Genomic DNA, 26,991 nt, shown 5'->3' on the forward strand with positions numbered 1-26,991 from the left:
AGACAGTTCGGTATGTCAGACTCAAGTGCAAAAGCTCAGTGCCACTCAGCATTTTGCCTTGAAGCAGAAGAATAAACTGAACCAGAATGCTTAAGGAAGAAATGGTTGAGGATTAGTGAAGTAAGGAAAGGTGAAAGAAGAGGTCAAAAGGGATCACGGATGGGGGCCAGAGGCTGAAATGTCATCCTGCTGGAGTGGTATATGATATGTCAGTGACTCATTGCATGGTCTCAGCAGAAATGACAAGAGTAATCACATCAGAAAGTAGCAGCCCAGGGTCTGATTAGATCAGTTGTTGCCAATGCAGGAGCTTGGCTTCTAGTGTCTACAGACTGAAATGTCATTAAGATTCCCTCTCCAGGAGAATTTCCTGATGAATCTTGCTCAGCACTTAAAAAACAAACTAACAGGAAACAAACAACCACAAACCCAGCACCACATTGCACCTGATTGTGTACACAGTTCCTTAGATTCCAGAACATTCTAGACAATTTTCTTTGGATCACAAGGTTTAATCGATTGTTGAAATGAGAACATGTCCTTCTTAGTTTGGAGCCAGGGCTAAGATGGGAGTAAAGTGATCCTGACAGATTGTCCAGGAGACAAAATCCTAAAGGGTGTGTAGTGACAGAGGACTAGGTAATTGGGGACAAGCAGAATTGAAGTTTGAAAGAAAGCAGATGGGAGGGAGGAATGTGGGCAGAGGTATACTCGGTTTCCATAGAAAAACTAGAAGTGAAGTAGGGGACATCTGCCCACTGTAGTTCAGTGAAGTCTCATGACGTCCCTGACATCTTAGGACATCGCATGATGTCACATCCAATGACATTGGTCATTGCTGTTGAGATGCCTCGGTAGGCCAAGTGACTTCAGAGGTGTGCGTGGAAAGGGACGAGGGAAGGAGGCTCAGTGAACATTCCTACTTGAGTGGTCCTCTTGGACGATGGTTTTATATTCTCTGGACATGAATGTCATGAAGACTGACTCTTATGGGGACACTTGTGGGGTTTTATTCAGAGACTTTCATACTGGCCCTTTCTGACGTTGACTACCCCAACACAGGCAGTGCCTTCCTTGTGGATGCTCAATTTTTAAAAAACGATCTACTTATTTTTGAGAGGGGGGTGAGGGACAGAGAGAGAATCTGAAGTGGGCTTCTGCTGACAGCAGAGAGCCCGATGCAGGGCTCAAACTCATCAACTGCGAGATCACGACCTGAGCCGAAGTTGGACGCTTAGCCAAATGAGCCACCCAGGCGCCCCTGCGGATGGCCAATTTTGATACCTATTCAGCTTCTCATTTTTTGGCAGTCTCTGTGAGAGTCCCTTGCTCTCTGGTCAGAAGCACCTTGAGCAGAGCCCAGGGCTTTAGATTCCTCAGGGGTGTGTCAATCGCTCAGAGGAAACAAACCCCTCTCACTAGGCTTGGGATGAGAAGGTAGCACCCCTCCCCTTCCTCCTTGGGGTGCATTGGACTCAGAGCATGGCAGCTCTCTGGAGAGATCTCTTCATTAATCTACCCCATTCACAAAGGGCCTCCCCACTCTTTTTATACCCTCAAAACCGATGAGGAGTTTTAACGGAGAAGAAACTGTTTTTACGGCTTTCACATTTCCCATTTTTGTCGATCTCAGGATTTACCTTGGTAACTGGTAATTGACATGACTGGGCAATTGCAATATCGTGTGGTAAGTGTAGGACACAAGGCCTATGCATGTGGCATTCGGAGAACAAAGAAAAGGACTATCTGGCCCAAATGGAAGATCGATGGTCCAGAAGATTCCTGGAAAAGGTAACTCCTGATGTGATTCTTCCTGTGTTTTTTTATTTTAATTTTTTACCATTTGTTTATTTGTTTATTTATTTATTGAGAGCGTGCATGAGTGGGGGGAGGGGCAGAGAGAGGGAGAGAGAGGATCCCAAGCGGGCTCTGCGTTGACAGCAAGGAGCCCGATGCAGGGCTCGAACTCACAAACCGTCAGATCATGACCTGAGCTGAAGTCGGACATTTAACCGACCGAGCCACCCAGGCACCCGTTCCGTTTTTTTTTTTTTTTAAACAATTTATTTTTAAAAATTGATTTATTTCAGAAAAAGAGAGTGCACGTGCCCGAGTGGGAGAGGGGCAGAGGGGGGGGGAGAGAATCCCAAGCAGGCTTCGCGCTGTCAGCACAGAGCAGAACTCGGGGCTTGATCTCATGACTCGGATCATGAACTGAACCCAAATCAAGAGTCGGATGCTCAATCAGCTGAGCCACCCAGACGCCCCTGGTTCTTCTTTTTTAAAAATTCAGTAAACCTTTGTGCCCCGGTTACATTGAGATCTAACTGATATGCAGCACAGTGTAAGTTTAAAATGTACATCACAATGATGTGACATATATACTGTGAAATGATTACTACAATAAGGTTCATCGACATCATCTCATATAGATACCATTTTCTAAAGAAGGGAATGACAATGGTCATGTATGGATTTAAAATATACTGTGATAAGAACTGACCTCAGGAGTTGAGACGCATGAATATTTTGAAATGATGATATCCTATTCAAAAAGCAGTTTGAATAGGATTTAATGGACTCTGAAACTGTACTTTTAAATTAGTGAGTGTGCCTAGTAAAAAGCTTTGCACTGATAAGGAATATGAAACAGTCAACTGAAATATTATAATTATCTTAATAGTTAAAGCATCTTATTAATATGCCAATTACTTTGACAGGTTTTTGGGGGGGGTATGAAAGGAAGGAATTCTCTTAGCATCCTTATCATATCATTATGGATCATTTACCAAGCGCTCACCTACACATCGCCCATGATGGGTCACGCAATCAAAATGCATGCATCATCTAGGCCTCAAGGAAATTTTGACCAAATACATTAAACCCACAGTTATGTGCCTAATACTGGGTCTTGATTTGATCGGTCAAAACCTCGAAAGTCACCACCCCCCAAAAGAAGACAACAGACATCTGGTCAATCAACTTTATTTTAGATTGCCTAAATGTGTGCTGACCTCTGTATCCAGACACAATGGAGGGTACAAAGGGAAGAAAAGGCAAGATTCCTATCCTCCAAGAAATTAACGTCAGCCGAAGACGCATTGCACAAGACAGTAAGACTTAAGGATACATGACGAGTAGCACTGCGTAGCACGTAACAACTCAGTACAGAGCAAACCCACACAAAGGAACGCCATCAGTGACCATGGCAGGGAGTGGAAGAGGGTGATCGGGGCACACATACTGAGGGGTGGGAAAGGCAACGGACCTGTGTTCTAGCCCCCCAGGTATCAGTGGCTTATTGTAGACCTGGGGCAATTCATTCAGCTCCGCCCCTCCTGGCCTTGGTTTGATCACCACTATAATAGAAGGTGAAGCCTGGGTGGTCTCTAAGGCCCAGCGATAACATTATGGGATTCTAAGGACAAAGGCAGAGAACTTGGACGAAGAGGACGTTATAAGTAAGAGAAGAGATGAGCACAAAGCCACAGAGGTGGGGAAAAAACCAGCTTTCTTGTGCATGGGCAAGGTGCATTGTGGGACAGCGAGGACCTCAAAGAGCCTGTTTAACTACTGTAAAGATTCTGAGGGTGGTAAAGTGGGACATGGGCAAGACAGAGCGCGAAGCCAAGTACGGGGGACCACATGTAGGGGCCAAACGGAAGAAGACATACTGTGTGTGTTGCGGTCGGAAGTCTGACTTGTCTTCGTGCTCCCCACCTCATTCTACAGTCTACACGTCTTCTTGGAACTTTATTGCAACCGCTTCCCCAAACCCACACACCCGACGGAGTAAGGGGAAGGTGTAGTTACAGACGCCCCCTCCTTAGAACCGCACAAGAAGACCCCTCTTGTGGGCCAGGAAGCCGAGAGCGGTTGCCGAAAGGATGGTGGTCAATCCAAGCAGCCTCAGCAGGCCTGGCACAGAGGGCAAATGTCTCTCCAAGAAGGTCGCGGTAGTGGGCTGCGCGGGGACATCCTGGATTCGGAGAACACACGCTGTCAGTACGGGGCTTACGCGCTTTGCTCCAGAAATATTTCCTCCAGCTCTCTGAACATGACCCACTCTTGCCAACGGCTGGGCCGTTAAATATAAAGTGCCTGCTGCTCATGACACGCATCCCCCATTCTCCGCTAGGCCCTTTACTTGGCTAATGCGGACTCATGCTTCCAGTCTTAGTTCACAGGCTCCTGGGGGAGCCTTTCCTGTGTCCCCAGGCCAAGATGGCCCCTTCTTTTCACACTCCTGGCGTGTCTGGTTCATGAGCCTTGTGCCTTCTGGTTATCACCTGTTCTCCCCACACGTTGTCGCCCTGTGGAAGCAGTGGGAGGCCCTTAACATGGTGGCCGCGGCAGAGTAGCTACAAAGTCACTATTTGTTGAGGGGAATGAATCCGCGGTCCATTCAGCCCCCAGTCCCATCTCTGACAGAGGCACTAAGACAGTGACGGGCACTGGCAGAGCTTTACTTTTCACCTTGATCAAGGAGTAACCCTGACCCTTTTGACCCTTGTCCTCTGCGATGCATTTCGCTCTACAGGAAAAGTTCCTGAGGTTTTATTAGAAAAGTAATAGGGCGTATACTGCAAATGCTGTTTTTAATCTAAATCTGCTCCGTTTCATTCCGCTGCATCCCTTGGACCGTAGACAGGGTTATCACCAGGTTAGAGATATATTCAGCAGGCAATCACTGAGTTCTTAATATGTCCTAGAACTCTCTGGCCCAAAAAAAAAAAAAAAAATCGTGTTTTTTTTTTCCCCCTGATAATCTGCAATGGATGTGGCAGCTACAAATTTATCGATTTCTTTTAAATCTCTCTCACCTCTGCCCTCACTCATGGTTATCTATCTATTTATTTATTTTTCCTGAAAAACAGTGATTTTATTTTATTTACCTATTTATTTGTATTTATTTTTTATTTTTTTATTATGTATTTTTTTAAATATGAAATTCATTGTCCAATTGGTTTCCATTTTTTTTTCTGAAAAACCGGGGATTTTATTTTATTTTGATATTTTTTAATTCTTAAATTTTTTTTAATATGAAATTTATTGTCCAATTGGTCTCCATCATGGTTATCTTTTTAAGCATGCATGGGTTGAATCGCTTAGGGAAAGGCGTGGGACTATATACAAGTGGTTCTTTCTGCAAATAATTGTTTTTAGAGAAAGGAGATTTAAATTCATGAAATAAAATGCAACCTACCACTGACTCTGGTTCTGCCTGCCAGATTTCATCCTCTGGGATCTTCCCCATGGCATGCAGGATCTGAAATAGTAAAAGTGACACCATCTTCCTGCGAATCTGCTCTTTGAAGGACTAACTGGGGGCGCCTGGGTGGCTCAGTCGGCTGATCGTCCAACTTTGGCTCAGGTCATGATTCTACGGTTTGTGAGTTCAAGCGCCCATGTCTGGCTCTGCGCTGATAGTGTGGAGCCTGCTTCGGATTCTGTGTCTCCCTCTCTCTCTACCCCTCCCCCTACTCGTGCTCTGTCTCTCTCTCTCTCTCTCTCTCTCAAAAATAAATAAACAGAAAAAAATTTTTTAAATAAAAAATAAAGGAGTAACTGAACGTCTCTTGGGATATCCATCAAAACACCAGGGTAAAAGCCAATGTGGTCCATTTAACCTTTAAAAGGCTCTAAAAGGTCTTTCATCTAGAACATAAGAGGCTCCAACTGTTAGGCTCACCAGAAATTTTAGTAGTTTTGAACATGAGATCATAGGGGTTGTCAGGAAATGTATAAACGAATTCTGAGTCATAATAAAAATGTGTTTGGTTTTATATTAGACCTAGGTTATCTTTTAAGTATATCCATAGTGATCTTTTGCCCCATAGGGTCTTTTTACTTTGGGTTCCATGACAGATATTTTCATTATTGCTTCCGGATTAAGATGTTCACTGTTCCTGAGAATACTGTTAAAATGGTGTTTCATGGGGCGCCTGGGTGGCTCAGTCGGTTAAGTGCCGGACTTCCGCTCAGGTCATGATCTCACAGTTCGTGGGTTCGAGCCCCGCGTCGGACTCTGTGCTGGCAGCTCAGAGCCTGGAGCCTGCTTCAGTTTCGGTGTCTCCCTCTCTCTCTGCCCCTCCCCCGCTCGCCCTCTGTCGCTCTGTCTCTCAAAAGTAAATAAACATTAAAAAAAATTTTAAAAACGGTGTTTCATGGATCTTCAGGTGGAGGTTAACCTGTTTGTCAGACTCCTGCATTGCGTCCTTCCCCACAGCCCGTGACCCCGAGGCCTTACCTCTCTGGCTGCTCTCTCCCCGGCCTCCACAGCCCCCTCCATGTAGCCACTCCAGTGGGTGGCCGTCTCGGTGCCTGCAAAATAAATCCTGCCCACGGGCTGTCGTAGAACCCTTGAAACAAAAGCAAAGAGGTAAAAGTGGTCAGTCTCAGAGAGTCAGAGAACAGCCTGCCCGCAAAGACCGAGTGTGGTCGGTTTCCTCCGATACTAAACATCAGGAGCACACTGGCAATTCTGGAATAAGGTTCACAGCTTCCTCGAGCTATTGCATGGTCCTTGTTACAGACAAGGAATGCAAGCCGAAGTCCCCTCCTGCACCAAGAGCTTACAGGTAAAGGGACTGACATCAGGGGAGTATGTATTTACTTCACCTACGTGGAACTTGGGACTATTTGAGCCAAGTCAAGTATAGCTCCGTTTATGGCTCACCAGCTATAAGCAAGATGATACGTGTCCCGGTTCCCTACCTGGCTATTCCAGCAATGAACTTGGCAAATCACTTCCTCTCGCCGAGCTCTTGGATTCCCCGTCTCTTAGTGAGCACGGTCCAATGAGTTCTAAGAAGTTTTCTACTGGTGACCGGTAACAAATCTGTGGGTCTGACGACGGCTACAAGACTACCACTCACTGAGCGCCTCCCTCTACCAGTGTTAAGAGTTTTACTGCATTCGGTAACAGTTAACATTTCTTGGGTGCCAAGCACTCTTCTAATTGCATCAATCCTCACCACAGCCCTATGAGCTCGGTGCTGTTATCATCCCCATTTTGCAGATGAGACTATGGAGGTACAGAGACACATGTGTGTCATTGGGAAACACTGCCAAGACCCCCCGCCTCCCCTGGCAAGAATGAAGGATTTATTCCCAGCTACTGGCCGGGGGGTGGGGGGGGGGTGGTGCTTCCAGAACATGCCTTCTGATGTCAATCCTCTTTGGAGGCTGCTGAAGAAAACTGTCTCATCTCAAGGTCATGCCTTCTCCCAGAAGCAGAAGCACTCAATGATCAATCATCATGGGGTGGTAAAGACCTAACCCCCTTGCTCCAACTTGGAACAACTCTCACGGGCCATCCTACCTCCAGAGCTCCCTAGGGGATCAGCTGGGGCCTTCATGAGACTACATCACGGTCCAACTTCTCCCTCTTCCTACTCTTGGTTCTTTCTTCTCACTTCCACAAGCATCGACACCAAGGGCTCTCTCTAATAAGCTCATGTGCTACCTGTGCTTCAGAGTCTGCTTCCGGGGGAGTCTAACCAGCCACAAAGTCCTTCGCTCTAGGTAATGGCTAATAAGTGGCAGAGCTGGTATTTGAACCCAGGCCATTTGACTCCAGCACCCACAGTCTTAGCCACCTGGTTATACTTCTTCCCTCTACTGAATTACTTGATCCTTTTCAAGAACTCCACGGCATAGCTACTGTTATTCTCCCCTTTTTCACATGAAGAAACAGGCCTGAAGAAATGTGCCAAGAGCCACACTGCTAGAAAACAGCAGAGCCAGGATTTGAACTAGGCCTCCCAGAGGTCCAGGTCTCTGTTTTTTTTGTTTTTTTTTTTTTTTAATTTTTTTTTCAACGTTTATTTATTTTTGGGACAGAGAGAGACAGAGCATGAACAGGGGAGGGGCAGAGAGAGAGGGAGACACAGAATCGGAAACAGGCTCCAGGCTCTGAGCCATCAGCCCAGAGCCTGACGCGGGGCTCGAACTCACGGACCGCGAGATCGCGACCTGGCTGAAGTCGGACGCTTAACCGACTGCGCCACCCAGGCGCCCCCAGGTCTCTGTTTTTTATCCTCTATGCTTTGTCTCGTGTATCATCGTCACTAGTTAGGAAGGAGTGCCCATACGCTATACAATGGGACAAAAGTGCGTTAGAACTTGGCTTCTAAGAGGGATGGTTTGTTGCTACCCTGACAAAAACACCATAAGGGGAGCACTGTTATGTCATTATTCATCCTATCTTAGGTTTCTTCTTCTTCTTTTTTTTTTTTTTTACAATTTTTTAATGCTTATTTATTTTTGAGAGAGAGAGAGAGAGAGAGCGAGCCCAAGTAGGGGAAGGGCAAAGAGAGAGGCAGACACAAAATCCGAAGCAGGTTCCAGGCTCTGAGCTGTCAGCCCAGGGCCGGACATGGGGCTCAAACCCATGAACCGTGAGATCACGACCTGAGCCAAAACCAAGAGTCGGATGCTTAACCAACTGAGTCACCCAGGCTCCCCATCAGGTTTCCATTATATCAAGTAAAGGATGTGGATGTCCAGAGCGAACAACCAAACTCTTATCTTGGTCAACCCTGTATACCACCAAGACTTTTATCAGCAAAAAATGGGCATGCTTCAATTAGTGGGGTTTTCTTTCATTGGCCCTTACTGTTGCCAAGTAGGAAGTAGAAGACAAGATATTGTAGAATATTAAATACTGACTATAGTGCATGGAATAATCTGGAATGATCCATAGCCAGCATGGTCTGGAGAGCCTAAGGGTATTCAGGAAGGGCTCCCTGCCAGAGAAGGTAAATTTGCTTTCTCCAAGTTCATTAAACAATGTTGCTTTCACCACATGTTGGCTTTTTTCAGCTTGAGGGAACTAACCCCCAAATTGGAAACCCCAGGATGGAAGGCCTGGCCAAATCCTAGAGTGAAATATTAGAGGAGAGAAGAAAGGCTTAGAGAACTAGTCAGGCTAATAGGTTGCCACGTAAAAATGTAAAAACCAAGAATTAATGTCAAACAGAGAGATAGTTTTCCTCTACTTGCCATGTGCAAATCTTCTCTTGTGGGGAGGGGGGGAAGTCCAACAGCTGGAGAAGAAACGTCCCTGCCTTTTTTACCGCAGGTGAGTGAGCAGATGGTATCTATTCACAAAAAAGGATATTTCCACGTATATTCCTCATGGCTTGCTGGAGTAAAATATTTCTTTATGTGTTTCACTGCTTCATCACTACCATTAGTTTTTCTGTCTACCCGGAAGTAAAACTCCTTAAGAACTATGTGTTCTTGGGGCGCCTGGGTGGCTCAGTCGGTTATGCGTCCGACTTCGGCTCAGGTCACGATCTCACGGCTCGTGAGTTCGAGCCCCACGTCAGGCTCTGTGCTGACAGCTCAGAGCCTGGAGCCTGCTTCGGATTCTGTGCCTCCCTCTCTCTCTGCTCTTGCCCTGCTCACACTCTCTCAAAAAGTGAATAAACATTAAAAAATATTTAATTAAAATATTTGTTAAAAAATACATAAGTAAAACATGTGTTCTTTACTAAAGCACTGTCAATACTGCCCCCTGTCTTCATCTGGAAGCAGGATCTTTTCCGTGTACTTCCAGAGTCATGAAGATAACCCTCTCTGCAGTACCTCAAATGTCATAAGCCTGAAGGGTCAAAGGAAGATATACTGAGCCTTAGTTTCCACCTTACGAAATGCAGCTAGTGATATGAAGGCTGACACACGTCCTTGGGAAGAAATAAAGATGAAAAAAGGGCATTATCATGTCACCACCAATGCCCGACACGATGGGGTCTACATTGCTTCTGTCACGTGGCCAGGGTCACGCCAGTGTGGGTGAATCTCCTTTTCACTCCCCACCATCCCAATGCCAGAGAGACATTTTCTTGCAACATCTGATGGGATTGAGCATAAAACTTGCCAGTCCGTGGTCAGAGATCTAATCGAATCACGAAACCAAAACCAAAAGTGATGCTCTGATCGGCCGTTCTTTGTTGAAAGGGTAAGTTTTGTATTCTTGAATGTGTTCTATGAGGCAAAGGATCCTATTTGCTTTTCTGATTCTCTATTCCCTTTCCAATGTCACCCAGAGCCCAGTCATGCAGAACTCTCCCCAGACAACCCATAAACTTGAAGGACTCCAAGTGTTTGCTCATAATGGTCCATCTGCCCAGGATGTGTTCTCCAATATCTTTCCCCGCCTTCTATACTCCTCAGGTGGTATGTGTATTATGAAGCCTTCTTAGATTGCTCTCAGTCAGGCAAGCCGATCCCTCCCTGGGTCTCTTCTCTCAATCCCCACCGCAGCCCCCAACACTGTCAGCTCCTTCACGGCAGGGAGGAATTTTCTCAGTATCGAAGTTTCTAGCACGGTGTTTGGCAAATGGTTGGCACTTAGCCAATAAATCCCGAATGAAGCGATTACTATGGACGTATTCTATACTTAGCATATCCAAAAATGAACTTAATAACTTAATGATCCGGTAGCTAATCAGGTGGTGCTCGTTGGCCCCAGAATGTTCTCATACATGGTATTTTGCCATCTTCAGGAAGATAAGGAAAGTGTTCACCAAAGTCATTGTGTATCTTCTTACAAGTAGGTTTTAATCCTTTGATTGATTTTTATGGACAGACTGATAATCCATTTATATTTCCTCATACTTTCTTTTTTATTAACGATTTTTCTTAATGTTTTTATTTATTTTTGAGAGAAAGAGAAAGAGACAGAGTGTGAGCGGGAGAGGGGCAGAGAGAGAGGGAGACACAGAATCTGAAGCAGGCTCCAGGCTCTGAACTGTCAGCACAGAGCCCGACGCGGGGCTCGAACTCATGCACTGAGAGATTATGACCTGAGCCAAAGTCGGACGCTTAACTGACTGAGCCACCCAGGCGCCCTACCTCATACCTTCTTTTTATTTCATACTCCCAACAGGCTTTCCCTCACTACCCTACATTCCCTATTTTGTTTAGATTGAGCTCTTGGCATTAAATTATTGTTTGCTTTGGTATCCTATAATGGTCATAACCAACTGCTAGATCATTAATTCATACCTTGTTGCTGTCATAAAACACAATGATCTAAACACCAATGGGTCCTACTTGGACGCACAACACGTCAATGATAAAAGCCATTGAATTGTGCACTTTGAGTGAACTGTATGTGGTGTGTGAATCATATCTCAGTAAAGATGGTTTTAAAAAAAACCCTCGGGTTGTCATTGACATACGGATTCTCATCCCTCGTACGCCATTTTGTGCTTTCTCATATACCTGCTAAGGAAAGCGAGGCGCAGAGAGAAGCGACCTGTCCAAGATGACAAAGTTGGTTACTGGGAGAATCAGGATTGTACCCCAGTCCCCACACTCCCAGTCTAGAAGTCATATTGAAGAACCAATATATGTCTGAAATGGAGCCTCATTATCCTGACGTTTCCAGAGATATGTCTTTGGGCAGGTCGGCGTCCTTGATGATAAACTTTGAAGCAATTCTGACTTCAGGACTGCTTTTATTAATGCTGTACCCATGCGGGCAGATCTACGGTTCCACTTAAGGAGATCTTACTGAGCTCTAAACTCAGTATAAAGATAATTCTTCTGACAATACAAGTGAGCCCTCTGACTATCTGAATTCCTGTTCTTATGTGGCAACCTTCGTTGGTTACATTGACTGGGCCCGCTCCTTCAGAGGGACTCAGAGGGCAAGGCACCAGCATGATGGAGAATTAGAATGACTTCACTCATGAGATTCACAAGATGCAAAGGAAACTGGGGATTTCTTGCTCCTTCTTGTCTTTTGTAAGAATTTACCAAAAAAGAAAAAAAAAAAGGGAGAAAAGCTATCGGAACCCATTTAGAGTCTGGATTCAGACTCACGGAATTTCAGTGACAGCTTAGCACGCTTTTGCTCTACCTTCCATATTGAGTCATGATCCCAGGGGGGAAGTAGGTGGTGTAACAGCCCCCGGAGTATTGCTCCTCGCACCAGTTCTTCTCTTCGTAGTGCACGGGCTGCAAGACAGAAGGACAAAAGCTCAGAGGAGACCCAGAGGAAGCCAGCTAGGCTGGAATAAATCAAACACAGTCTGGTAGGCTTCTTACTGAAGAACCAAGATCTATCTGAAATAGAGCCTTCTTAGCCCGATATTGTTAGAGACATGTCTTCGGGAAGCTAAGTGTCCTTGCTAATAAACTCTGAAGAAATTCTGACCCGAGAAAAGTTCTCTCACTTGGTGGATGCATGTGTCAGGAACCGTTTTACCTTTTATTTTGTTTTGTTTTATGTATGTATTTATGTATATATTTTTTTATTTTTACTTTTTTTAAATATGTATTTTTGATAGAGAGAGACAGCGCGGGAGGAGGAGGGGCAGAGAGAGAGGGAGACACAGAATCCGAAGCAGGCTCTGGGCTCCGAGCTGTCAGCACAAAGCCCGACGTGGGGCTCGAACTCACGAACCGTGAGATCATGACCTAAGCTGAAGTTGGAGGCTTAACCAACTGAGCCACCCAGGTGCCCCTGTTTTTCTTTTAGAGAGAGAGAGAGAGAGAGCAGGTGTGAGTGGGGTAGACAGGCAGAGAGAGGAGGAGAGAGAGAGAGAGAGGGAGGGAGAAAGAGAGAAAATCCCAAGCAGGCTCCGCACTGTCAACGCAGAGCCCGATGTAGAACTCGAACCCACAGAAGTGTGCGATCATGACCTGAGCCAAAATTGAGTCAGATGCTTAACTGACTGAGCCACCCAGGCACCCCATGACTGGTGTTTTCTGTTTAAAAATGCTGTTCAAGATGGGAATGTAAGCTGGTGCAGCCACTCTGGAAAACAGGATGGAGGTTCCTTAAAAAATTAAAAATAGAACTACCCTACAACCCAGCAATTGCACTACTAGGTATTTATCCAAGGGATACAAGTGTGCTGTTTCGAAGGGACACATGAACCCTAATGTTTACAACAGCACTGTCGACAATAGCCAAAGTGTGGAACGAGCCCAAATGTCCATCGATGGATGAATGGATAAAGAAGATGTGGTATATATATACAATGGAGTATTACTCGGCAATGAAAAAGAATGAAATCTTGCCATTTGCAACTACGTGGATGGAACTGGAGGGTATTATGCTGAGTGAAATTAGTCAGAGAAAGACAAAAATCATATGACTTCACTCATATGAGGACTTTAAAAGACAAAACGGATGAACATAAGGGAAGGGAAATAAAAATAATATAAAAACAGGGAGGGGGACAAAGCATAAGAGACTCATAAATATGGAGAACAGACAGAGGGTTACTGGAGGAGTTTTGGGAGGGGGGATGGGCTAAATGGGTAAGGGACATTAAGAAATCTACTCCTGAAATCATTGTTGCACTATATGTTAACTAATTTGGATGTAAATTTAAAAAAATAAAATTAAAAAAATAAATTAATTAAAATGCTATTCAAGAGGGGTGCCCAGGTGGTTCAGCGAGTTAAAAAAAAAATTTCTTAATCTTTATTTATTTTTGAGAGAGAGACAGAGTGTGAGCAGGGGAGGAGCTGAGGGGAGGGAGAATCAGAAGCAGGCTCCAGGCCCTGAGCTGTCAGCACAGAGCCCGATGCGGGGCCCGGACTCACGAACCGTGAGATCATGACCTGAGCCAAAGTCGGACGCTTAACCGATTGAGCCACGCAGGCGTCCCATACCAGCGAGTTAAGCATCTGACTTTTGATTTTGACTCAGGTCATGATCTCACCGTCCGTGAGTTCGAGCCCCACGTTGGGCTCTGTGCTGACAGCTTAGAGCCTGAAGCCTGCTTCGGATTCTGTCTCCCTCCCCCCGCTTGTGCTCTGTCTCTCTCTCTCAAAGATAAATAAACATTAAAAAAAAAAAAAGAATGAACAAAAATGATAAACTGAAAAGCCAGAGCAGCCTGACTAGGAGGAAGCGAGCCACGGTGAAGTTGAGCAAGATAAGTGTGAAAGTAATAAGATTAAGCCATGTAGCTGCTCAGCTAGGTCACGGTGTGCATTGGGGAGATTTGGATTTAAGAGGCTTAGCACGTTAAACATTCTTAGCCCCCTCATTAGATTTTTCTCACGCTCTAACTGCTCACATGTACATGGGTCCCCATTGTCTTCAAATGCTTCATGGATAACTGGATTTAATAATCGCTTTCAAAAGGTGATTTTAATCCATGTTCGAACGTTAAAGAGCCAGCAGTCTGGTGAATGTAACAAGAACATCAGTTCATTGCTTTAAAGATGGAGCAGGGAGGTGGTTACGGCTACTGGTTATGGGCACACTGGGTCCTCTGACTGTCACCAAATGCCCTTACCACACTGCCTCTCTATCCCGCCCCATCCTGCCTTTATCCACCTGGGTCGGTGGGGGGTTACTGCTGGTTTATCTTGAAGAAAATCAAGAGCCAGGAAGAGTTCTGAACTCAGGGTCAAGTGTAGCATCGCCAAGGGCACAGCCGAGACCCATCCTCTCTGGGACAACCGGCCCCGTGCAGACCTTCCGAGAAGATTTCCGAGAAAACATGGGCTCTAGAACCCCTTGAGGACACAGCCAGATCCCTCTCTCTCTCTCTCTCTCTCTCTCTCTCTCGGGAAAGAGATGAAACACAGCCTTACTTGCAAAGCTTCTTGGGAGCCCAGAACTTTTGCATAAAGCTCACAGAGTTTCTTCATCCTATGGAAGGGGGAGGGGGGGGGGAGAAAAAGACAAAAGTGAAAACGAAGAACAAAAGAAAGTAAAAGACCCTGTGAGCTGTTGCTTCCACTAATCATTTCATTTTAATTTTTCCAAATAAGGCACTTTGTTCTTTTAAAAAAAATTTTTTTTTGATGTTTATTTTATTTTTGAGAGAGAGAGAGAGACAGAGTGGGAACGGGGAGGGGCAGAGGGAGAGGGAGACACAGAATCCGAAGCAGGTTCCAGGCTCGGAACTGTCAGCACAGAGCCCGATGCGGGGCTTGAACCCACGAACTGTGAGATCATGACCTGAGCCGAAGTCGGATGCTTTAACTGACTGAGCCACCCAGATGCCCCAACAAGGCACTTTGTATCTATTCCAAATGTCTTAAATCTATGAGGTCATAAACAGTATTAAAGGAGACAAAGTGATACGTGGCCTGCATTGCAGGGGGCATCCGGCAATTTGTTTATTCATTCAAGAAAACATTGTGTACTGGGGCGCCTGGGTGGCTCTGTCGGTTGAGCGTCAGATGTCAGCTGAGGTCACAAACTCACTGTTCGTGAGTTCAAGCCCTGCGTCGGGCTCTGAGCTGACAGGGTACAACCTGCTTTGGATCCTCTGTCTCCTTGTCTCTCTGGCCCTCCCCCACTGTCTCTCTCAAAAATAAATAAACATTTTAAAAAAAAGGAGAAAACAGCGTGTACCTCTGAGGTCGGTCAGTCTGCTAAGCGCTAAAGATTCAGGAGGGATCTGGACATGATCCTTGCATCCCCCTTCCTGTCAGCCTCCGCCCCCCAACCAGGAAGTGGCCAGAGCAGAAAGAGGAAACAGCCAGAAAAGCTTTGCATTCTGCTTCTGCAGAACACTTAAATACTAGGAGATTTTGAGCAGGTTCCTTAAACTCTCTGAGCTTTAGTTTTATCAACAAACTGGCATGATTGTTTCCATTCCTGGTGTAAAACCGTGTGGCCCTCAGACCACCACCATCAGCAGGAGCATCACCCTGGGAACTTGTTAGAAATGCGAATTCTCAGACCCCACCCCAGACCTGCTGGTTCAGAAACAACAGTGGCAGAGTTGGGTTTTCCCAACCCTTCCAGGCGATTCTCAAGTTTGAGGACCACTGATGTGAAGCACATAAAGGTCCTGGCCCAGTAACTGGGACATAACAGGTGTTCAATAAATGGTGGCTCTTAAGGTTGATTTTATTTTTGAGAGAGAGACAGAGACACAGCCCGCGTGTGGGAGGGGCAGAGAGACAGGGAGACACAGAAAAGAAGGCGGCTCCGGGTCTGAGCTGTCAGCACGGAGGACGTGGGGCTCAAGCTCATGAACCGTGAGCTCGTGACCAGAGCCAAAGTCAGACGCTTAACCGACCTGAGCCACCCAGGCGCCCCAATAAATGGTAGCTCTTAAGAAATTTAGTTTCATGGGGGAATTGGACATTAGCCAACAGTTAGCATTAGTCAGTTAAGGAATGACATTATAGTTATTTCAAGTCTGATTTTTATAGAACGCTGAAGGGAATCTTACAAATGATTTAGAGTCAGGCAATGACTTTCAAACGTAGCATGACAACCTACGAGAAAGACAGATTATTCAATAAGATGGTACTGGGACAAAGAGCTACCCATGAATGAAACCAAGTTCAAGTCCCCTGTGACTTCTTACACCAAAATATATTTAGGAGGACGAAAGAGCTTCAACATAATAGATGAAAATGAAAAAGTAATTGGAAAATGAGCGATTTTTACGATAATCTTGGAATAGAAAAATCTTTTCTGGGGCACCTAGGTGGCTCAGTTGGTTAAGTGCCTGACTCTTGATTTTGGCTCAGGTCATGATCTCATGGTTTGTGAGTTCGAGCCCCACATCGGGCTTTACGCTGTCAATCCGTGCTTCCGATTCTCTCACTGCCCCTCCCCCAGGGGCCCTCTCTCCCTCTCTCAAAATAAATAAACATTTTTGAAAGAAGTTTTTCCTAGGGGCACCTGGGTGGCTCAGTTGGTTGAGCATCTGACTTTGGCTCAGGTCATGATCTCACGGTTCAGGAGTTCAAGCCCCAGGTGGGGCTCTGTGCTGACAGCTCAGAGCCAGGAGCCTGCTTTGGATTCTGTCTCCGTCTCTGTGCCCCTCCCCCGTTCACACTCTGTCTCTCTCTCTATCTCTCTCAAAAGCAAACATTAAAAAATTTTAAAAAATCTTTTCAATGTATACAAGACCATTCAGAAGCAATGATTTTAAACATTGATAAATTGAACTTCATAGGAAGTTAAAATTTTATTATAGCATCAAACAAATAAACCATAAACATGGTCAAAAGATAAACTGGGAGGGGCGCCTGGGTGGCTCAGTCCATTAAGCGTCCGACTTCAGCTCAGGTCACGATCTCGCGGTCCGCGAGTTTGAGCCCCGCGTCGGGCTCTGGGCTGATGGCTCAGAGCCTGGAGCCTGCTTCCGATTCTGTGTCTCCCTCTCTCTCTGCCTCTCCCCTGTTCATGCTGTGTCTCTCTCTGTCTCAAAAATAAATAAATGTCGGGGCGCCTGGGTGGCGCAGTCGGTTAAGCGTCCGACTTCAGCCAGGTCACGATCTCGCGGTCCGTGAGTTCAAGCCCCGCGTCAGGCTCTGGGCTGATGGCTCAGAGCCTGGAGCCTGTTTCAGATTCTGTGTCTCCCTCTCTCTCTGCCCCTTTCCCGTTCATGCTCTGTCTCTCTCTGTCCCAAAAATAAATAAACGTTGAAAAATAAATAAATGTTTAAGAAAAAAAAAAGATAAACTGGGAAAAGAGTTGTTGGAGGCACTGTTCCAGGCACTGGAGATCCAGCAGTGAACGGGCCAGACGAAACCTCCTACCTTCTCGGATCTTAATATTCCAGTGGCAATTTTTTTTTAGGTGCGTGGCCCCATCAGACCTCCATACCCCCGGCCAAGCACAGTGGTGGCCATAGTCCCAGAGGATGGTGATAACAGGCGGGGAAGGAATGCAATTCAGAGGCTCTTACTTGGGAAATCCGCATCAGTGGTGGTGTGGGAATAAATAATTGGTGGGGGTGAACACTAACTGCTGGAAGAAACTGCGGCCTCCAGAAAAACTCGTCCCTCTGTATCTCTCATCTGTAACTGTCACACATCACTCATGCAACGACACAGCAGACTGCCCTGCCATGCAGTCATTTAGTCTACCTGGTTGTCTCCTTCCCAAGTACATTTCCTGCCCCTGGGCTATGTCCATTTCTGTATTCAAGATAGCTCCTTGCATGGTATCTTATGTACAATAAACTCACCAAGTGATCATCTGACTACTTGGTTCTCAAAGACCCTCATATTTAACATAGCGCCCCCGTCGCATTGGCGGCACACATATTATTAGGCGGTCTTTAAGTTACAAAGTGTAGTAAAATGGAAAGGCAGGCGAGTAGGCGGAAAAGACGGAAAGAAGAAAAGAAAGGAGGGAGGGAGGAGGAAGGGGGGGAGGGAAGAAAGAAAGAAGAGTGATTTTTTTTTCTTACCTTTCATCTTTGGTAAGACGTGCCAGTTTCCTGGCTTTGTGGGCAAGGATAAATCTAAAACATACAAATAAGGGGGGAAATTAATGGCTGCTTTCATCCTGGCCGCATTTCTACAGCCACACACGTGCCTCGAGTACAATCGAAAAGTTGACCAGAAGAAACACATTCTATACTAATTTATCTTGTTCAATGTTTTACTATTTACGTGCTGCGTCCTTGACATTGACAAGCGCCTTCTAGCTTCTGGGATGTGAGGGACTAAACACAGATGATGGCCATAATTTCTGCCTAAGATAATGACTATGATTGACCCACCTCCCCCACGTGGCTGATGGCCAACAAGAATGAGCCCTTGGGTCTCAAATGCTCATCTAAGGTTGGAGCCTTTTCAACTTCATCCAGCCCTTGCTCTTTGATTCTGTCCCCATGATGGTGTCTCCCTAGTGCCCAGACTCGGAAAATCTGCCTCCATTTGTAGCTCTATAATCGCCTTCAACTTAACAACTGGCTTTGATTTCCCTGTTGTCGCTCGTGCTTCTCTTGGAAATAAATTTGTATATATCTTAGGGCCCATGTCAGTTTCGGCTGCTTCAGGTAATCACCAATCTGGACTGGTTCTGACCACTAAGACATCCCCAGTCTGTGCCGCTTTTCCCTGCCAAGCAGAGGGCTGGGCCGGCCTTAGATCCTCTCTAGCAGGACTTGGAAAATCTCAGCATCCCACCTAAGTACCATGGATGCCCATACGGCATCCACAAGAAGCCCTTTTAGTAAAACACCCACATCATCTTTATATTATGCTTTCATAAAAGATAGGCCACCAAAATATAGCTACTCCCCAGCACTAAATACAAAGCAGAAAATGGATACAATAAACTTTAAAATATTTTTAGTATTCTACTTCTTTTCTAAATATCTATCCATTGGAACACATTATTATTTTTTTCTAAAGGCATTAAGAATTTTTCTACTGCCGGATTTGAAGAATAGTTCCATTGGGTAAAAAATTATTTAACAATGTTTGGGGCACATTTATGAAGAGCCTGGGAATATTTTGGCAACACCGAATGGCATCCACAACACCATAAGCATGCCTTACCCCATTATGGCGGCATAGTTGCCATCAGGTTTGGTATCATCCAACGTGTAGGCAATTGGAGCTTCCTCTCCTTCAATAATCATGGTTCCACAGTAGTCTTGGAGAAGCGCAAAATGGAAAAAGGTATTCATCACTCTATCAAACTACCCAGAACAGTTACTGCGAAGCATACATTTTCAACTTAAGAAGCCCAAAGAAGCCCAACTTAAGAAGCTCCGTTGGGGGGCGCCTGGGTGGCGCAGTCGGTTAAGCATCCGACTTCAGCCAGGTCACGATCTCGCGGTCCGTGAGTTCGAGCCCCGCGTCGGGCTCTGGGCTGATGGCTCAGAGCCTGGAGCCTGTTTCCGATTCTGTGTCTCCCTCTCTCTCTGCCCCTCCCCCGTTCATGCTCTGTCTCTCTCTGTCCCAAAAATAAATAAACGTTGAAAAAAAAAAAATTTAAAAGAAGCTCCATTGGTTAAGCACCCGACCTGTTGGGTTTTGGCGAAGGTCATGATCTCACGGTTCGTGAGTTCGAGCCCTGCGTCCATTCTCTTTCCTTCTCTCTCTGCCCCATCCCCGCTTGCGCTCTCTCTCTCTCTCTCTCTCAAAATAAATGAATAAACTTAAAAACATTTTTGTAAATAAAAATAAAAAAAATAAAAAAAGAAGCCTAAAGGCCAAATATGTTACACTCTCAATAATGAAGGCAGACCAAACTGATGTCAAAAGGAGGGGTAAGTAGCCAACATTTTGTGAAAAATCAAACTGTAGACACCTCTCTGCACAGAATAAAGCAATGTGATGCTATGAATGACTCCAGGCCACAATTCAATAAAATCTTATTTTCATGCTAAGACTGGGTCCTGTCCCGTTTCCTCTTTCATAAGAAATCAGATAAACCCAAAGATGTGTAAAAAAACCCAAAACAAAACACTAGTCAATTGTTGTAAAATAGAAGGGACTGAATGTTCACATTTTAGGGGAAGCCACTTAGACTAAGCCAACTGTTCTTGATTTTCTGGAGACAGGGCACAAAGTCCCAAACCCTCATTTGCTACACGATCTCCAGAACAACTCGCGAAACGTCTGCTCATTCTGGGCAAAAGTGCTTCTCTCAGTCCCCTCCATCATTTCCTGGCAAATCTGAGGTTGTTTGAACGAACTTAAGGTGGATCCGAAACAAATGTTGTGCAGAAAATGCAATGAGAGGGTTTGAAAAGGAGAAAGAAAAAACAGAGAACGGACCTGAAGGCTTTTTTGTACCTACACCTGCTTCTCTCTCTCTCTCCTTCCACATTCCCCTGGCTGTGCACCCGTGAGAATCAATGTCTCAGTCAGTCACTGCACGGAGGAGTGCTTGCCTACCGCTCCAGGGTGCAGGGACAGGAAAAATGTTGAGAAAAGCTGAAGTATGGGAAGAAGAAATGTCTTAAGTCCATCCAAGAACTCCAGAAGATTTAAGGATCCAAGAGAAATAGCCAACGAGTCCTCCATTATAAGATGACAAGAAAGAAAAGACAAACAGGACAGGATATGATAAGAGAAAAGAAAGAGGGGCGCCCGGGTGGCTCAGTCAGTTAAGCGTCCAACTCTTGATTTTGACTCAGGTCAGGATCTCGCGGTTCGTGGGTTCCAGCCCTGAATCGGGCTCTGTGCTGACAGTGCGGAGCCTGCTCGGAATTCTCGCTCTCTCCCTCTCTCTCAAAATTCAAAAAAAAAAAAAAAAAAAAGAGAGAGGCAGAGAAAAGAAAGAGTGCACGCTGATGGTGTGTGGATCAGCTGGATTGGACAGAGAGTTTGTGAAGGACACCGGCTGTCCTGAGTGGAGGCCCTGCTTTTTGGATGGAGTGGTTCCTTAGACACCTCTTCCCAGAGCAATGCTGGCCTCTGAGCCATGCAGGCACACTGGGCGGAAGTGAAGGAAAAAGGGGCAGAGAGAAGAGTCCCGTATATGCCAGGACAAAGAAGGAACTCTTGGGGAAGACAAGACAGTGATTCAGCGAGTAGAAGACATCTCTCTGAAAGAGGTGTAACATTCTCAGGGAGAAAGGAGAAGATATTACAGTTATCGGAGGTGAAAAAAAGGAATATGCAGGCTAAAATAATTTAATGGGATTTTTTGAGTGTGGGGGGTGTGGAGGGAGAAGTTTAGAGAAAACGATCACCCTCCTCTGAAAGAATAACTGAAGTTCACCAAAGACACAACTGAAGGAATAATAAGGAAGAATGTCCTATCAGATGCCAAACATATTATAAAGCCACAGTCATTAAAACAGTACAGCACTGGGGTGCCTGGGTGGCTCAGCTGGTGAAGCCTCTGACTCTTGATTTTGGCTCAGGTCGTGATGCCACAGTGTGTGGGATCGCGCCCCGCGTTGGGCTCTGCAGCAATATCGCGGAGCCTGCTTGGGATTCTCTCTCTCCTTCTCTTTCTGCCCCACTGGATAATATAAATATGTGCTCTCCAAACTGGGATGTGCACACATAGATTGCGCGCCTAGATAGCGGAGGAAGTTGTTCGAAATTCTGGCTTTTTAATCCACCTTTTCAAAAAAGTCTACTTTTGTATATTTTATAATTATAACAATGCATTTTCCAGAGGTCCATGTCCATAACTTAGGAATAAACATATACACTGGTCATCAATGTTTACGTTTTTTTTATGTATTGGGCTACAAACAAAATCTGGAGCCCAGCAACAAAGACAAGGGAAAGGTTTAATCCAGAAAAGCCCCATGTATATATGGGAGTTCAGTAGGCTGAAACCATCATAAACAAATTTTAAAGACAATCTGCAACATATACAGAAAACAGCTGAATAGGGGCGCCTGGGTGGCTCAGTCGGCTAAGCATCCGACTTCGGCTCAGGTCATGATCTCGTGGTCTGGGAGTTCGAGCCCCGCATCAGGCTCTGCGCTGACAGCTCAGAGCCTGGAGCCTGCTTCAGATTCTGTGTCTCCCTCTCTCTCTCTGACCCTCCCCCGTTCATGCTGTCTCTCCCTGTCTCAAAAATAAACGTTAAAAAAATTTTTTTTTAAAAAGAAAACAGCTGAACAGGCAAAGGATAAATAGGTAATTTACAAAATAATTTAATATAGCCTCAACCTTCTTTACAATTTTTTTTAACATTTATTTATTTTTGAGAGACAGAGACAGAGCACGAGTGGGGGAGGGGCAGAGAGAGAGGGGGACACAGAATACGAAGCAGGTTCCAGGTTCCGAACTGGCAGCATAGAGCCTGACACGGAGCTTGAAACCACAAGCCATGAGATCATGACCTGAGCCGAAGTCGGATGCTTAACCAACTGAGCCATCCAGGTAGTTACCCTAGCCTCAAGACCTTCCTAATGATTAAAACTTACAAATTCTAGGCAGCTCATTCTGCCCATGGGTCCTGTCCCTGTGCTTTACTAAAATCACCTTTTTTTTGCACCAAATAAATAAATAAAACTTACAAATTCTAGATAAATGGGATATTTTCCTCTATTGATCACCAAAATGTTGAAAATGTGATTAGTGGGCAAGGACAGGAACCCTGACAAAATTTTCAAACATCTACCCATGTCAATCAACTTCAAAATGCCACTTTGACAAATTTATCAAAAGGAAGTGGTCCTATACAGATTTGCGGAGCTATCTGAAGAATGCATTTTACTGCAGCATAGTTGGGTAATAGCAAAAACTTGGAAACACTTGACATGCTTATCAAGAGCAGACCTATGTGGTAAATTCTGATGGAGCTGTACAATGAAACGCTGTTTATTCAGTTGTTGAAATGAGGTAGATTGATTGACTGATTATTATTTTATTTTTTAATTTTAAATAGAATTTACTGTCAAGTTGCCTAACATACAGTGTAGACAGTGTGCTCTTGGCTTCGGGGGTAGAGTCCCGTGATTCATCACTTACATACAACACCCAGTGCTCATCCCAACAAGTGCCCTCCTCAATGCCCATCATCCATATTTCCCTCCCCCCCACCCTGATCAACCCTCAGATTGTTCTCAAAATGAGGTAGATTTAAATGCACTTATGCGGAGAAATGTCTATGGTGTATTGCTAACTGAAAAAAAGCAAATATCTTGTTTAGTATATATCTCGTTTTTATTTATTTATTTATTTATTTAAATTTTTTTTTTTCAACGTTTATTTATTTTTGGGACAGAGAGAGACAGAGCATGAACAAGGGAGGGGCAGAGAGAGAGGGAGACACAGAATCCGAAACAGGCTCCAGGCTCTGAGCCATCAGCCCAGAGCCCGACGCGGGGCTCGAACTCACGGACCTCGAGATCGTGACCTGGCTGAAGTCGGACGTTTAACCGACTGCGCCACCCAGGCGCCCCTATATCTCGTTTTTAAAAGAAATGTTTTTGAGGGGCGCCTGGGTGGCTCAGTCAGTTAAGAGTCCAACTTCAGTTCAGGTCATGATCTTGTGGTCTGTGAGTTCGAGCCCCGTGTCAGGCTCTGTGCTGACAGCTCAGAGCCTGGAACCTGCTTCGGATTCTGTGTCTCCCTCTCCCTCTGCCCCTCCCCTGCTCACGTTTTGACTCTCTCTGTCTTTCAATAATAAATAAATGTTAAAAAAAAAATTAAAAAAAATAAATGTTTTTGGAAAAATATAGAATATGTTTATTTAAAATTATATTTGCATGTAAATGTTACATATTATTTAATATATATTTAAAGTATATATATATACTTATTTATTTATGAAGTGTATATATATATATATTTTAATACATATGTGTACACATACATTTAATGTATTATCGGGGCGCCTGGGTGGCTCAGTCAGTTAAGCAGCTGACTTCGGCTCAGGTCATGATCCTGCTGTTCGAGAGTTCAAGCCCCACATCGGCCTCTGTGCTGACAGCTCAGAGCCTGGAGCCTGCTTCGGATTCTGTGTCTCCCTCTCTCTCTACCCCTCCGCTGCTCACACTCTGTGTCCTCTCTCTCAAAAATAAACATTAAAAAAAATTAAAGTATTACCTGTGCATATGCTACATTTCTAAAGATAAACAACTTAAAGTTTTAGTAGTTGTTCCTTACGGGAGGATATGCCAGGACACATACCATAGGAGAGGGACATTTTTATTGTTTTTGTAAATTTTACTTTTAAGTTTTACAGATTCACTTCTGTAATTTTTTATTTTTAAAAAATGCTTATTTATTTTGAGACAGAGGAGGGGAGAACGTGAATGAAGGAGGGTCAGAGAGAGAGGCAGACAGAATCTCAAGCAGGCTCCCTGCTGTCAGGGCAGAGCCCGATGTGGGGCTCGATCTCACGAACCACGAGATCATGGCCTGAGCCAAGTCAGACGCTCAAATTGCCTTAATTTAATATAGTAGAATCTCAACACAAGTGAGAGGCTGCCTGGAAATTTTCAGAATCTTATTTTGGTGAATGACTCTATACACTCATACTTTAAAAAACTGTACTAGAAAGTAATAACTACTTCTTTTCTTTTCTTTTTTATTTTAGAGAGACAGAGGGCATGGGGGAGAGGTGGCAGAGGGAGAGTGAGAATCCCAAGCAGGCTCCACGATCAGTATGGAGCCTGACGCGGGGCTCGATCCCATGACCCTGGGATCATGACTTGAGCTGAAATCGAAAGTCAGACACTCAACTGACTGAGCCACCCAGGTGCCCCAGTAATAACTATTTTCACAAGATTCTGTGGCAGGATAAAGCAAAACTTTACATATTAAATTATAAGAAGAGTCATATTCCAAGGGACGTGAATTCCATGAGTTTGCGCCAATATGTTTTATTTGATAGAATTGTACTCAGAACCTGGACTAATGTTTTATACCCAGCATTCTAATAAAACCAGTTACATGCAAATACATGTCTTTGCACCAAGTTTCCCGGACCTTCTCCTGATAATACTCACCCTTTTTCCTCCAGAAGGGCTCTTTATAATAAACTATGCATTTGATGACTGATCCCAAAGGCACACGAGTGATCAGCTGGTTTCTCATCATGGGCAGAGGGGGATTGAAATGGATCTTCATGCCCAGAATAGGAGGAATAGCACTAATCACATACTTAGCCTGAAAGAAAAACGTGGTTAAACAGAGTTTGTGGGTTTTTTTTTTCCTAATGTTTCTCCTTTATTTTACCCTTGGCCCCCTTTGAGTATCTTCTCTTTTTTTTTCCCCCAAAGGTTTTATTTTTAAGGAATCTCTACACATGACATGGGGCTCGAACCCACAGCCCCGAGATCAAGAGTCACACGCTCCGCTGACTGAGCCAGCCAGGTGTCCCTCGAGTGTCTGCTTAACAGAAAAACTGGAAGAGTCATGTTAAAACCAAAATTAGCCCTTATTGTTCCCTAGTTCGAACCTTCCAATGACTTTCCATCACACCTGGAGTCAAAGCCAAGTCTCCCACACTCACCTCCAAGGCCATGCATGAAATGAACTCCTGTTACAGCTCTGATCTCCTATTAATCTTCCCCTCACTCCTTTGATTCTGCCACTTGACCACTTGCTGTTCCTTCATCATGCCAGGCTCACTTCTACCTCAGGGCCTTTGCACTGGCTGTTCCGTCTACTTGGAACACTCTTTCCTCAGAGAGCCACATGGCTCAACCTCTCATTTTATATCACCTTATGACCTTATTTAAAATTGCATGACCGATCCCCTCACCCTACCTTCTGGCACACCTTCTTCTCCTTGCTGATTGATTTTTTTGCCATAGTACTTACCACTATGTGCCATACTTTGTATCTTTTTTTTTTTAATTTTAACGTTTTTTTATTTATTTTTGAGATAGAGAGAGACAGAGTATGAACGGGGGAGGGGCAGAGAGAGAGGGAGACACAGAATCAGAAGCAGGCTCCAGGCTCTAAGCCATCAGCCCAGAGCCCGATGCGGGGCTCGAACTCACCGACCGCGAGATCGTGACCTGAGCTGAAGTTTGACACTCAACCGACTGAGCCACCCAGGCGCCCTTTTTTATATAATCAATTAATATAATTTTATATAATCAAATAATATTTGATTATGCCCTTTCTTCTTTACTAGAATGTAAGCCACATGAGGGCAGAGAATTTTATTTTTGTTCCCTGTTCTGTTCCCAGTTCCTAGAAGAATGCCAGACACATAGAAGGCACTTGATATTTATTAAATAAATATTTTCTTTGGTATCTACTTACATAGGAGCCCAATACAGAGGGTTGAATATGATTTTTTTTTTCTTTTTTCAAATTTTTTTTTTCAACGTTTATTTATTTTGGGGACAGAGAGAGACATAGCATGAACGGGGGAGGGGCAGAGAGAGAGGGAGACACAGAATCGGAAACAGGCTCCAGGCTCTGAGCCATCAGCCCAAAGCCCGACGCGGGGCTCGAACTCACGGACCGTGAGATTGTGACCTGGCTGAAGTCGGACGCTTAACCGACTGCGCCACCCAGGCGCCCCGAGGGTTGAATATGATTTTGTAACCCTGCCCTCTCCTCCAATATTCTGGTTCTCTTTTCCCTTCTTTCACACCCTTTTGGCAAGGGGAATGTCTGTAAAGTCTGGAATATTCTTGGCTTTATTTAAGCTTTGGTTATCAATGGGACTCTGGCCACTTCCCATAGTTAAGGGCTCTTGGTTACCTCATACACCTCCTGGTTTAGGGTCTCCACAAGGACATTTTCTCCTGTCTGGTCAATGTGGGTCACAGGCCTCTCCAGCTTCACTTGGTCCCCAAGGAGGTCCATTATCCGCTCACTCACTTGACCAGATCCGCCCACAAATTTCCTCTCCTG

At 44.9% G+C, this 26,991-nt stretch overlaps 1 protein-coding gene across 1 annotated transcript in view; it reads right to left on the reverse strand.

Moving 5' to 3' along the window:
• Positions 1-2,969: 2,969 nt before the first annotated feature.
• MAOB (monoamine oxidase B) overlaps positions 2,970-26,991 on the reverse strand; it is a 118,848-nt gene continuing 94,826 nt past the window's right edge. Inside the window, exons 7-15 of the mRNA XM_040468941.1 lie at positions 26,839-26,988; positions 25,125-25,284; positions 19,249-19,345; positions 18,150-18,203; positions 14,575-14,632; positions 11,876-11,973; positions 6,251-6,362; positions 5,207-5,269; positions 2,970-3,979 (exon numbers count right to left, since the gene is read on the reverse strand). Of these exons, the coding sequence (XP_040324875.1) occupies positions 3,827-3,979; positions 5,207-5,269; positions 6,251-6,362; positions 11,876-11,973; positions 14,575-14,632; positions 18,150-18,203; positions 19,249-19,345; positions 25,125-25,284; positions 26,839-26,988 (945 nt within the window). The 3' untranslated portion in view covers positions 2,970-3,826. The remainder of the gene's footprint in view (positions 3,980-5,206; positions 5,270-6,250; positions 6,363-11,875; positions 11,974-14,574; positions 14,633-18,149; positions 18,204-19,248; positions 19,346-25,124; positions 25,285-26,838; positions 26,989-26,991) is intronic.

This window comes from Herpailurus yagouaroundi, unplaced genomic scaffold (genome assembly GCF_014898765.1).
Source record: "Herpailurus yagouaroundi ecotype Mexico unplaced genomic scaffold, PumYag 67793, whole genome shotgun sequence".
In the NCBI taxonomy this organism is placed as follows: domain Eukaryota; kingdom Metazoa; phylum Chordata; class Mammalia; order Carnivora; family Felidae; genus Herpailurus; species Herpailurus yagouaroundi.